Here is a 13881-nt window from a genome sequence, read left to right as displayed (position 1 = left end):
ACCAAATACCCAGAGGTCTCTTAGGCATAGCGAGCTCTAGAGAGATGACCCAAGCATCTGGTCACTGGCATCTTAGACCTTGGCCCTATTACATTATTCTCTCTAGTGGTTAGGTTGAGTGCCCCACCCCCAGCCCCTCCCTTGCAACCTACTGCCTCACCCAAATGCCAAGTGAACCACCATCCTCTAGGACCCAGGCCACAACTGCAAGTTGGAAGGTCACTTTTGTAATTTCTATTTGTGAACAGCATCAGAGTCAAGAGGTTCTACAGGGGCCACCATTTCTTCAGAAAATACCCCCTCATGTCTTGAAAGGTGAGCCTTACTGTCACTGTGCCTAATGCAATGACAGCTATTGCACCCAGTGTTTCCACAGAGCTGACTGCAGCACCAAGTCCAGATAGCTGCTCCTTGGTTTCTGTGGCTTGGTCCATGCTGGGAAGCAGCTACTCACTCACCTTTTCCCTAGGAAACCGCCTGCCATGACCTCTGCAGCAAGCAGAAGCAACCCTAGCTTCACTGGCCAGCACTCTGCAGCATACACGCTCTCCTTCCCCTCCCTACAGGAGAGGGGGCTGCCAGCCTAAGCAGAGAACAGGGGCCCTGCCGTTTGCCTAACAGTTCTTTTCAAATACATTCAGACACAATTCTCCATAGACGCTTGAACAGCTGTCAAGTAAAAGATGACAAGATTTATTCCGTTAACTAAATCCTCTTGCTCCTAAAACTCTAACATGGTTCCAGCCTCCTTGTCAGTCGGGGTGCAGACCACCATGCAGCTGTCTGCCTGTAACAGCTTTCTACATGGTCTGCCTGCCTGTCCAGTCTTGCTCCCCTTAATCCTTCTCCAGGAGCCCAAGTGCTCTGTCTAAATGCTGGATCTGATCGTGCCCGCCTCATTTAAACCCCGTAATGCTTTGCTTCGCCTGAGGATAAACTCTGAACCCCCGAGCACTGCTTTAAGCTCCAGCCCTTGCCCCACTTGCCAGCTGCAGCCTCACCCAGTTTCATTCCCGCCCGACACTACTTACTCTACCTCCAAGTTTGAACACAAATAGCTCCTCTCCCTGGTCTAGTTAGCTGATCTGTCCTGGTGCCACTCAGCTGTCATTTCTTCTGCTTCTACTCCAGTCCTCTCAGGCTAAACTAGGATTCATACATCCTCTAGGAGTGTTCTAGATGTAAACTACTCTCTTATCATTTGTCTAATTGTCTGTTTACATAGAATTTCCCCAGACAATAAGCTCCTTGAAGGCTAAGACTGCTTTATTTATCATCACATCTCTAACCCCAGTCAGGGATGCCTGAGATACCCAACTGCTTCTGAATGGTGAATGAAAAGATGATGGATATGAACCAAAGAGCTTGCTAATACGGGCCAACCCAACCCAGTAAAAGCCCCACCTAAGTCTGCAGACAGTGTCCACAAGGACAGCAGGTGGAGTGTCTTCAGTCACAGTGCCCCACGCTACTCATTTCCTATCTGCAGGTAGATTCACTCATGGGATAAATGATCCCGGTCAGCCCCTGCTTCCCACTTATTGTGAGGCCTTGTGTAAGTCACAGCCTCCTTGAGCTCCTGTCAGTCAAAAGAGGTGACACTTCACTGCCTACTTCGTTATTTTGTCAGAACTAAATGAGATCATATATGCTCAAGCACCTGGTAAACTATTGAGTATGCTGTTGATAATTCTCCATGGTAAAACACATGCCTGCCATTCACGAGGCCCTGGGTTCAATCCCCAGTATCACAAACATTAAAAAATCAGAAGTCAAATGAAGTCTTGTCACACCATCTTCAGGGCTCGCAACTTCAATGAATGATTTTAATTCTGCAACTGCATTAGGAAACCAAGGGCCACATGTAAGCTTTCATAGCTCAGGCAGAACCTATAACTAGACCAGAAGATGGGCAACTCTGTGGCCCGCTGCTGACTAAAGAAGGCACTGGTGGGCTGAGGTGCACCTACTGTGTGAGCAGCAGGTAGGGGCCGTCAGTGTTCCTGGCATCTGGGAGACTCCTTACGGTGACTATTTGGACAAGGGAAACAGGACCTTACACTTCTAAGCCATCTCAAGGCAGAAGAAACAAAAACCAGACCTACGAAACCCTTCCTTTGACTTGTTCTTAAGTCAGGGACAGCTGACAACACTGCATGCCCCTCTTGGCAAGACAAACCCAACACAACATTTAAAGACTTTTTTTAATTGGGAACCAAGGGAATGCGCTGCTTATCCCTCTGTATCTAGAGCAGGCCGCCAGGTCCAGGATGTAGGTCATCGAGGTACTGAGGCAGGCTTTGCTGAACTCACTGCGGGCCCAGAAGGAAAGACGATGGTGGTAACAGACGTTGGCAAGAACTAGTGTTAGCCAACTAGAGCCTGGAGAAAGCGCTCTCCTCTCGTCCAACTCCAGTAGCAACTGGATCATGCCAGGAGACAAAGGTGCTGAGGGGGCAGGAACAGCAGGGCTGTGGGACCCTGGTCCCCTCAGTGTCCCTTCTTCACTTGCCTGCCCTCCACTCTTCTTGTCGCTTTGTGATTAGGTATTTGAAGAATTCATACACAGACCATGCGATGGCCGTGGAGGGGATCTGGTAAATTACTCTAGCCTGCACCCCTCGGAAGTAGGCAGTCACCCCGCCTACTTGATAAACCGTCCTGAAGGCACTAGCCATGCCTGTGATATGTCCTGTAATGTTTGAGTTCAAAGCCAGGGACTCCTGGGTGTTGAGCAGTGTTTTGCAAACGTCCAGTGGGGTTGTGGCAGCGGCAGCTACTGCTCCTGCGCAGGCTCCGGAGAGCACGTGGGAGCTGGGGTTGTAGCGTCTCTGGGGGTTAAAGTGCTCCTGCAGGAACTCATAGGTCATGAAGTGGATGGCTTGGAAGGGGACATTCATGGTCAGCTGGGTCGTGTAGCTGCGGTAAAAGGCCCCGGCCCCTTCATTTTGCCACACTGCCCGTACACAGTCTGTCACCCGGTGGTACGGTGAGTTGTACATCTGCATCCTCTGCTTGACCACTAGGCGTGCCATCAAGCAGCAAGAGGAGGACAATGGGGACAGCGACAGCCAGTGACAGAGTGTCCCGATTCAGGGTCCAGTCGGGAGATCAGCCAACCGAATGGAAGAGAGAGAGAGATGAGTAAGTTTCCTGTTATTCCAAGAGTCTGGGTTTCTCCTACTTTAGGGGGGAAGGGTAGCCAGAGGGTTAGCAAGAAGAAAAAAATGAGCCCATCCCCAGTAGGATTTCTTTAAACCCACACAATTAATAATCAGTATATTTACAGAGTCTCCATTAGATTAAGACCCAACCTGTCTAGTATCACTATTCTAACCTTTCCTAACAACAGATGACTCAGTGGCAGTGAACACAGTAATGAATTGAATAGCAATTCTATCCCTCAGGTACGAACTCTGAATATTGAGAAGGGAGGAAAAATAAATGCTACCAAGAAACTACAATTCTTATTCATAAAGTGCTAGCTTGAGTTTCTAAATATTCCCGTTCTATCAGGCAGAGAACGCAGAGAGCCAGAGAGTGTGCTTTGCGCTCTGAGCACCTCCAGCTAGCTTTAACCCTTCCCACCCCACGGCCCTGACAGACAGGTAAAGAAACCGAACTGAGGGAATGTGGCAGCTAGATCAGTCCCTCACATTTGTGATCATAACTTTGGAGAATTTCCCCCTGCCTAAAAAGCTAATACTCTAGTAGCAAAGAAAGGGTTAACTACACAACTGAATCTTTCACATTTGTCTACATTCCAGTAAGAAATGAAATACTTTAAATTTTCAAATGTTAAAAAAAAATAAATTTTAAAATGTTAAAATCTACCCTTTTTTGAGAAACACAAAATAATTTTTATACAAATTGGAGAGATCAAATGTACTATAAAGGGGACTCCTAGGAAAGCCCAGGTCTAAGCCAACAGCCATAATTTTTCCAGGAAAACCTCAAAGATCAATTAAATCCCCAAAACTATGTGGCTTCGGTCAGATTCCTCTCAAGCACAGAACATATGGAGGGAGCGCCCTCTAGTGGCACGCCAAGATAAATGCGAGGGCTCCCCACAAGAATGGTGCTACAGTTCCCTTTGAAAGGTAGAAACAGAACCAGACATGAAGATGTAGCTGCGCAGAGGGATGGGTTAAGGAATCTTTACCTTCCGCTGGATTCATGGCTGCATCATGAAGTAACGTGGCCACACATCCGGCTGCACCTGCAAATGAGAAAATAACTGCCACATGTAAGGCCAAGAGGGCGGCGCGGCCCCAGGTAACGTGAGTGGCTGTGACAAGTGAGGAAATGCATGGTAAGAGTCAGTCCACCAGGGGTTTCAGAACCCACTGCTCCCAGAAAGAAAGACACACCCCTAACTTAAAAAGGTCATAACTGCACATTCCACATCTGATGGAAGGCCCCAAAGGGGCAAAGACAATATCCCAGATGTCTTCAGCACAGAGGACTCTAAAATAAAGCAGTTATGCCCTGGCAGGAAGCAGCTACACTTTGGCAAGGCATGCCGGCACAGCAATGGCCACCAATGCAGGGACAATGGAGCCAGGCAGCCAGAGCCTTATAATCTGACCTGCTTCCTACCCTGGAGCCCGGAAGCTGCCCAGGCTGTGTCCAAACCTACCGTTTGTCCATCCACACCTTCTCTTTTGATCCTGAACCACTATACCCCGCTCTCCACACTCAACGTGCTTTCCATCTTCCAACCTTGGGTTGCTACTTCTTCCCTTATTTCCACCCAACCTCTAAAACATATGGATTCTCCAAACAGGCCCTTGACCCCACCCGCGTTCACTTGTCAACGCTGTCATGTCCTCAATGACACCAACTGCCTTTGATCAGGTGGGATCCTGAAAAGGCGAGGTGAAAAGCCGGGGCTCCGTTAGGTCTTCCTCGAGTGACTGGCTCACCTCCACCCCTGCCTTGAGGAGCAGGACACCACCCAACTACCAAGAGATATACAGTGGGGGTAGTTCAGTGTCTCTCCACATTACCAGGCATTAGAAGCTGATGCCAGGGAGATGAAAGTCAAGCTGGCAGGTAAGGGAGGGTACTGTGACCTTTGTTGAGGTGCCCCAAAGGAGGAGTGGGGTTGAAGCAGCCCGCTGTCCGAGCACATCAGCTTTGGAAGTCCCTCCCTATAATCTGGCCTACCCCAGCCCAAAGCTGCAGCTCCAAACCATGCTGAGACTGGGAAGCACAGACAGCAGCAAAGCCCAGAGAGTTGGGAAAGTGGGGGACCAGCACAGGAAGGCTCAATACCATTGGCAATATGGCTATTGCCCCCTGGGTGGATTACATCACTCAATGTCTTTTTTAACTTTTCGTAGCAGGCAAAATAGAGGGCGTGGGCAGGCCCCGCGCCTGTTGCTGTGACATTCAGCCCCCGCATGGGCCTCCACAGGCCCTCTGTTCTTATAATTCTCCAGAGAGCCTCCAACACGTTTCGATAGCGGGCAGCTGGGTCAGGCTGTAGACTCTGCATCCGGGTCTGAAATTACAGCAAAAAAGGCAAAGTCAGTGATTCCAACTTCTTGTCCACCCCATCACAAAGGCCCTGGACACAGGGCAGACCTATGGCAGTGATACTTTGCATCCAGGTTTTACTTCTTCCCAAATCTATGACTCATCTTTCCAAGCCTTGGGCCTTTCATCCTCTAGTCATCCACAGCCAAAAAGTAGAACACTCTTGAGAACCCTGCCTCTTGGCAACATCCTGAAACTCCAAAATGATCCGCTGCCCCACAGATAAATACCAAGCATGAGATCCACAAAGTGGCTTTTTCACCTTAAGAAACTAAAGCGAAGCTTAGAGATCAGAGCTGGATAGATGGTAAAGTAGTTAAGACATGTATTTCTCTTGCAGAGGGCCTGAGTTCAGTTCCCATGATGGATGATTCACAATCACCTGTAACTCAAGCTCAGGGAATCCCAACACCCTTTTCTGGCCTCTCTGGCTACCTGCACTCCCCTGCACATAACCCCACACAGGCACATACACATAATGAAATATAAAAACATACCTTTAAATTCAAGTATTTACCGTCTACAACACACTTGATGCTTTATTCCTAACAATAATCCCTGGCCCTACTTCCTGACCACACAATACCCTTCCTAATTGGAGGGTGGATCACCTTTTGGTATTTTTTCAGACCATTTGGCTTTGGCAGCTGGGTCCACATGTTAAAGTCTTGATAGAAATAGCATTCCAAACAGATGCCTCTTGGGAGAGACCCTGGCCCCAAACTGTGGAGATGGGAAAACCAAACTAACCTTTAAAATTGAAGGACCATTCAGACTTATCTAAATCGACTGGATCCTCAAAATGGCCTTGGCAAATAAAACCAGTCTTCACAAAATACAACCCTTTGAAGATTAATGACTGGGATGAAAGTGTGGGTAGTAAACTCTTGTAGAATATCCACAAAGTTTACAAAAATTTGGGAAATCCGAACAAGTGAGATGCCTCAGTGAGTAAAGTCACTTGCCACCAATGCTGACCAGCTGAGTTTCACCCTTGGAATGGATACGGTGGAAAGAACTGATCTCCACAAGTGTGCTATAGACATGCTCAACCCCCCCTTCCCCCTCCCCACACACACAAACATATGCGCACAAGCGCTGGAGAGATGTACTGCGCTTTCAGAGGACCCAAAGTCCGTTTCCAGTTACCCATGTTGGGTGGCTTATAACTGTAATTCCAGCTCCAGGGAATCCAATGCCTTCTTCTGGAATCCATGTGGACATACTCTTCCCCCGACACAAACACATTATATGCAGTTTGAAAAATAATAAACCTTTAAAAGAAAATTGGAAATCCAGCTCATCAGATCTTCTTTGAGGCATGTCTTTACACAAAAATCTTTTGTCTACCAACATATTTCAAAGCTAAGGTAGCTGGTGCCTGATAGTTTAAAAGCAATGCCTGCCTACTAGTACACAGGAGCCTATCAGATTTGTTTGCTGAGTGAATTATGACTCTTTTGTCACACAGACATATCTACACAATTTCAGAAAATAACAAGGACACTGCTAAGTCGACAGGGGGCAGCTGATGTCCAGCGACAGTTTAAACTCCTGCTTCATGCCAATCAGTAGACTCTGTTTAGACTGAAAAGCCTGAGTCTTCCTGATTCAAGTCTTCCTGACTCAAATTAGCCAACTGGGATCCAAGAATAAGGGCTCTTCTAATAAGTGTGGAACAGAGACTAACCAGATGAACAGGTCCTGGTTAGCCTCAAGCAATCCACATTCCTCTGGAGTTATTCTCTCCTGCCTGCTACTAACAAAACACAGCATGCTTACAATGTTAATTATTGGCCTTTTGATCAGAAATATCACATATCACTGTATCACAATGGACATTCAGTTTCCAGGTTTCAAAACCACCCAAATACAACATGTGCTTTACTTAAAGGGTGTGGTTTTAATCTGGACCTGGTGGTTTAACAACACATACTTCCAGGAGTCTGCTTGAAAACGGTCTTGTACAAGAGGATTCAGAAACCAGTGTTTTGCTGGAGTCAAGGGCACATTTGGCAACCAGTGATGAAATTCGGGCCTCAGAGAACTCTCCATCCCCAAGAGGAAACTAGACTATGCGGAAGTTACTCCCAACACTTCACAAACACATCTAAATCTAATTCAATGGCACTGCATCCCTATGCAGAGAACCCAGACAGAAAATAATCTGAACACAAAAAACAAATATGGATGCCCATATATTTCAGCCAATAAATCTTTCTGCAGAATGATGAAATTTCTAAGAACATATGAAAAGCTGTAGTATGAAAAAACAAACACCACTACCTAACCCTGAAGAAAAGCTAAGTAAGCCAGGTGGTGGTGATGCCCGCCTTTAATCCAAGCACTTGGGAGGCAGAGACAGGTGGATCTCTGTGAGTTTGAAGCCAGCCTGGTCTACACAGTGAGTTCCAGAACAGCCAGTTACACAGAGAAACTCTGTCTCCAAAAAGAAAACAGGGGGAAAAAAAGGGGTGCGGGGGTGGGCAGGGGCTGGAGAGATGGCTCAGTGGTTAAGAGCACTGGCTGCTCTTCAGAGGACCTGGGTTCAATTCCCAGGACCCACACGGCAGCACACAACTGTAACTCCTGTTCCAGGAATCCCACACCCTCACACAGACATACATGTGGGCAAAACACCAATGTACATAAAATACAAATAAATAATTTTTTGAAAAGTGGAGGGGTTTGGTGCTTTGACAGTCCGAGTCAGGGAGTCTGGTCTGAGAGCCAGCTCTGCCTCATGTGCTCAATCTTGGCTATGTCACTCAACTTCTCTCATCACAAATAGCATGCAGGGGAGGGAAGATGGGCCAGCAGTTAACAGTGCTTGTTCTTGCATAGGGAATGGGTTCAATTCCCAGCACTGACATGGAAGCTCACAGCCATCTGTAACTCCAATACCCTTCTTCTCATCTCCAAGCACACCAGGCACTCACGTGGTGCTCAGACATATATGCAGGTAAAACATTCATACAGATAAAATAAAATAACCTAAAAAAGTCATCATAGAAAGAGAAAACTGCCATGTTATGTGGATTTTAAAAAACAAGGCATGTAAAAACTATAATTTGCAAAGTACTATAAATGTAAGTGTTCTGATAATTAAAACATGATCCTAAAATATATTTGTCAAAATATTTGTTCCTATCCAAGAACTGACAGGTCATGGCAGCATGATATACATCACTCACAGGGACAACTAATCAGTCCTTAGCCACTAATGAATCAAACTTAAATCTAAAGCTAGCGCATGTGTGTTTACTGTGAGATTTTTCTGGTCTCTAGTAATTTATATTGCAGATTCAGATGCCACTCTCAAGGTTATACATTCACAGGTGAACTCTACTGTCATTCTTTAGTTGGCTTGGCTCTTGAAACCTGCTTTTGGGAAGCTATAAGGAAAGTTGATGAGTCACAGACTGAATTCAAATCACGACTCTTGCCACTTAGACTTTGTGACCTTTGGCAAGTTACCTAACTGCTCTCCAAGCCTTTCTTCATCTATGAAATAATGAGAGTCATGTTAAGCACTTTACACAGTGCTGGGAATGCAAGAACATCTGGCATCTACTGATTACTTAGTTATTGTTACGAGGTGTGAGAAATAAAATACAAGCCAGAGATTACATTTCCTAACCTTTCACTGGTGAATGTACATACAGAGATAACCCTTTACAACCGCAGCTCAAGAAAGGGTTCTCTCTACTCTGCTCCTTTCTTTTGCAAAGAACTACATGATACCTGCTTTTCCACTGCAGAGCCCCAGATGGTCCCTCGCACAGGGGAAGCAGCCAGACGACTCAGAATGGTTCTGCGGCTGTTCTGGGTTTCAGAGCCTGTCCCTACAAAGTCTGCTGCTTGCCTCTGAAGCCTAGAAAAGGAAACTGTGATTTATCTGGATTTCCAAGGCTCCCTATTATGATCATGGGAATGGCAGGCTTGATAACCATGGCCTAGCAGGGCTATGTTGACTTCCCATGGTCCTTCCCAAGGATATTTTAAGTCAACTTGACCCTGGTAAGTGGCTAGGAAGACACAGGCCTGAATGCCAAGAGACAATGTCGGCATTCATTTGCAAACACTGTGGTATCCCTTTAGACTCCAACACTGACACCTGTCTCCAGTCTAGTCTTAGGGGTGGGTTGGGCTGCTTTTCCTCTTCATCACCCATGGAAAAGCTGCCAGGAGATAAACAAACCAGGAAGCCCTTTCTAAGAGAAGGGATTTGAGTTACATTCACACCTGCACAAAAACATTACACAGTGGGACACTAACTCACACCAGGCCACCTTCTCATTATTTGATTCCCAGCATTAAGAACAAGGAGAAATGATTTTTCTAAGATAAGCCTTTGCATTTTTTAAGACTCTTAGGCATTTGTTCTTCAAATCAAATAACCAATTCTTTAGTGCAGGGTTTAGAGGCAAGACTGAAATACTGTATTGTCAAGTCTTTAAAAATGCAAATCCTAAAACATATTCAGGTGATTAGGAACTGTTAATCAAAATAGTTAACCTTGGTAGCCTAGACATAACTTACTGGTTATGCAACACACCTTTGCAACTCCCTTCTCCTGTGTCTCCTCAATTTACAAGTCTTAGAAGTAAATCAGGGATTTGTTTGCCAGGCCCTCCTTGTGTCTGCAAGCAAGCAGTATGGCCCAGTCTAACGAGCCATATTTGACTCTGTGGTCTCTGTCGAGTCTTGTCATAGGACAAAGATTTGCCCCCATTAAGGATATTCTAGAGGCATTTATTGTTTTCAAAACAGGATTTCTCTGTGTAGCCTAACTGTCCTGTAACTTGCTCTGTAGACTAGGCTGGCCTCTCCTCCTGCCTCTGCCTCTGTAGTGCTGGGATTAAAGGCATACGCCACACTGCCCAGCTCTAGAAGCATTTCTAACAAGGAAATTTATAATCATGTTTACAAGCAAAGCAGCATTATAGAGTAAGGAGAGTCTCCTGATATTTTGTAACATAATACAACTGTCAAACTGATAGGTAGTAGTAACACCCTTTTTCTTCCCTTTCTGTGTGGCACCAGTACATGTTTATATGGATATGTGAAGTGTGTATGTGGGGGGGGGGGGGCAGATCCATCTTGGATATCTTCCTCAACCACTTTCCACCTTGTTTGTTTATTGAGACAGAGTCTTGTTTCGGGATTCCATCGTGGGACCCTGGCAGGAATCCCTTATTACATAGACAATGCTGGCCTCAAACTCACAGATCTACCTCCTGAGTACCACCGCACTGAGCCACCTTATTATCTTTTGAGACAGGGACTCTTACAACCTGGAACTCACGGATTTGGCTACATTGGCTATGTGGTGAGCTCCAAGGGTCTGCCTGTCTCTACCTTCCCATCAATGGGGTTACAGATGTGCACCACCATGCCCAGATTTTTATGTGGGTGCTAGCCATTTCCCCAATCCCAGGAATATTTTGAAGTTGGTCATATTATAACAATGCATTTTCCATCCCATTAAATAATTTTCATTGCTTTCTCTGATCTGTTTTCCATCTGATACTTATCCTGAAACATAGCACCCTAGATTCTGTGCTGTACTTGCAGTTAAGAGAAAGAGGCTGCCAGCAGTGAGTTAGAGGCCAGCCTGGCCTACAGATTCAGGACAGGCTCCAAGCTACACAGAGAAACCCTGTCTGTCTGGAAAAATCAAGAGAGAGAGGTTACTCTGCAGCTAGATTTTACTAACTTTTGAATGAGTTAGTAGCATTCATTGACTTAAGACATTCAACCTACAGTCTATTTCACAAATGTCTGAATCACTTATTTCTATGTTTGTTTTACAATTATTATTTCACCAGTTATTCTGCTCACACAGGCTTTATTATTTCTTTGAAGGGAAGACACAGCAAGTTGTCTGGCTAAAGCTCCTACACAATGAACAAGCCACAAATCAGTTCATGGTCTAATTCTCTCTGTTGACAAAGACATTTAAAATGCTAACGTGTACCTCAGTCAGGTGCACTTAACCACATTTTTCAGTGGGTATGGCTCTTGTTAGGAGTTATCCTGTAATGTGCTGAGGCACTAGCCAACTCAACTTCATTCACAGGCTTCAGGAGCACTTTCTCCATTTCCTCACCACAACCCAACGCCATTCACAAAGCTTCAGGAGCACTTTGCCTATTTCCTCATCCACTTTACTAATGAAATTGTAAAACAGTACTGAAACCAGAAGCAAGCAGAAGAAACTGATGTTTGCAGGGCCGACATGGATCCTCTCCTCATCTGAGAAAACATACATCAAAGAACTGACAGGGTATTGTTGCCTATATTAATTGGTGTCAAGAAAGCATCGTTCTCATCAGTAATTTCAACAATCCCCTCAAAGTTACTTCCCCTTCAGTTTAGACTTCACCTTCGCAGCTGGCACCTCCACTAAAGTATAAGAACAGTAAGGAAAAACACGTTTCCATTCACCCAGATTTCTTCGGACCTGTATGTCCCTCACCATCCTGCTTGGTTGTGGATGCAATTGGATTAACGTTCGACAGTGACCATACCTTGACAATCCCATTCCATTCTCCTCGAGTTTACCCCTATTTTCTTACATCATCCCACTTCCCTTCTAGCCGTTTCCCTTTTTGTCAAATTCGGGTGCCCAAAGAAACAGAAACAGTTTCAGCACTGTTGTGTAGGGGCTGATGCGATCACACGGTCTTAACCCAGCGCAATTTTTACGTTCAGGAAATGGATGGGAAATAGATCTTGCTTCACAGAGAAACCGAAACCTTTTCCTTAGCATGCCCTTTCCCGTTTTCATTCCAGGCTGGAGCTCTCACATCTGACTGCACAATGACTTCCAACCACTCACGGGTTAAGATTGAATACGTACTTTTATCTAGCTGAGAGATCCCAGATTCCGGTTCCTGCCCCGTCACTTTTAAGGGAAGACGCAGCAAGGAGCTCGTAAAACCACCGACCCGAAGCACATCTGAAGCCGAGCCATCAGATCGGGTTCACGGTCTGATTTCAACGCCAGCTGGCTTTACCTTGCTCGAGTTGTAGACTTACCTGTGCTTCGGGATCCCCCATCCCACCCCATTCCTGCTTAGTCCCAGGCGGGATCGGGTCTTTGGCTGACAAGATTTTTGCTCCGAGTCTCGATTCACATCTCACTGACCGTTAGAAATAAGTCCTGGTTTCCTGACTGAGCTCAACTCCCAGTCAGGACTTCGCTTACACGGAGTATCGGTTCAAACCGTGCGTAGAGGTAGGAGCCAGGAAGGAACCCATCGGCCCTGGATCTCAGTCGGGACTCTGGCTCTAAACAAGGCTCAGGGTCGGGTCAGCCCCACGTCGGGTTCGCAGCCCGGTCCAGGTCTCACCTTGACGCAGTCGACCGGGTACATCACGCAGTGCTCCAGGATCCCTGCCACGGCGCCCGCCACCATGTGCGTGGTGACAGTGGCTCCAGCCGGCAGCGCCTCGTACTCCGGGCCGGACTCCGGATCCTGCCGTACTGGGGGCTGACAAGCCCCCGCCTCCCCGCCGCCGGCCCCCCGGCCCACGCCCCGCTGCAGCCACCCGTCCAGCAGCGCCGACTCCCCGGGGCTCCGCCCGGGCCCAGCAGCCGGTCCTCCCGCCACACCGCCTGCACTCCGCCCCTCCAACTCCATCCACTCGGGCCAGCCGCGGCGCCCACCCGCGCCGCCGCCGCCGCCGCCACTACTGCCGCCGCCCCCCGGCCCCGTTGCGTCCGCCTCAGGCGCGGCCCAGAGAGCCCGGGGCCTCCGGCTCCCGCTTGGCCCCGCGGGCACGCCCCCCGGACAGCCATTGGTGCAGACCTCAACGTGTCCCCACCCCCGTGTTACGGGGCGAAATTCTATCTGTGGGATTCGCCAGACAGCTTGTCATTCCTCACGTAGGTTCCGCCCCTTCCCCTTTGATCTTAGGAGCTTCTTGTTTATTGGCCACTGATTGGCGGACTTAGCCGATAGGCCCGCCCCTGGCGCCTCGGGGGCGGGAGAAACGTAAAGCTCAACTTTGATAGGCTCAACCGCTCTGGCTACTTTGGCGGCGGCCATTGGCCCGGGCCGCTTCGTCCTTCCATTGGCTACGGAGAGAAGCGCCGGGAGGACGCGGACCCCGGCTCCCGGCTGCAGCCGGGCTCCGCGGGGCGGCGTGCGCGGCTACCCGGATCTCCGGGGCGAGGGGGCGGTGCCAGGCCTTCAAGGTCAAACCGCTGTCGGTTGCCGTTACGACTCGTGCGCTGGCGGGCCCCGAGTGTCGGGTAGCGCGGCTCCCACTGTTCCCGCGGGATCTCAGGCGGGGGCGGAGCCGGCCGGGACCCTGCCCGCCGCCAGGGGA

At 47.9% G+C, this 13881-nt stretch overlaps 1 protein-coding gene across 3 annotated transcripts; it reads right to left on the bottom strand.

Annotated features, from left to right (window-relative positions):
• Positions 1 to 2185: 2185 nt before the first annotated feature.
• Slc25a28 (solute carrier family 25 member 28) lies at positions 2186 to 13298 on the bottom strand. 3 transcript variants are annotated; one of them, XM_027407266.2, is made up of 4 exons: positions 12900 to 13298; positions 5278 to 5506; positions 4163 to 4219; positions 2186 to 3022 (listed from the first exon to the last, which is right to left on the bottom strand). In XM_027407266.2, the coding sequence occupies exons 1-4, from the start codon at positions 13188 to 13190 to the stop codon at positions 2505 to 2507; spliced, it is 1095 nt and encodes a 364-aa protein (XP_027263067.1). In that variant the 5' UTR covers positions 13191 to 13298; the 3' UTR covers positions 2186 to 2504. The 3 variants fall into 3 exon arrangements, with proteins under 3 accessions (XP_027263067.1, XP_027263069.1, XP_027263068.1); XM_027407268.2 differs by lacking the exon at positions 12900 to 13298 and adding an exon at positions 9286 to 9435; XM_027407267.2 differs by lacking the exons at positions 5278 to 5506; positions 12900 to 13298 and adding an exon at positions 5010 to 5271.
• Positions 13299 to 13881: the final 583 nt, after the last annotated feature.

The sequence above is a fragment of the Cricetulus griseus genome, chromosome 3 (assembly GCF_003668045.3).
Source record: "Cricetulus griseus strain 17A/GY chromosome 3, alternate assembly CriGri-PICRH-1.0, whole genome shotgun sequence".
NCBI classification, from domain to species: Eukaryota; Metazoa; Chordata; class Mammalia; order Rodentia; family Cricetidae; genus Cricetulus; species Cricetulus griseus.
This window is presented reverse-complemented; position numbering and strand designations above follow the sequence as displayed.

Coding starts and splice junctions, on each gene's coding strand:
- Slc25a28 (XM_027407266.2), bottom strand. CDS start 13,190: ATGGAGTTGGAGGGGCGGAGTGCAGGCGGTGTGGCGGGAGGACCGGCT. Junction 5,507..12,899: donor ACCCGGTCGACTGCGTCAAG/GTGAGACCTGGA, acceptor CTGTAATTTCAG/ACCCGGATGCAGAGTCTACA. Junction 4,220..5,277: donor CAATAGCCATATTGCCAATG/GTATTGAGCCTT, acceptor TCTCATTTGCAG/GTGCAGCCGGATGTGTGGCC.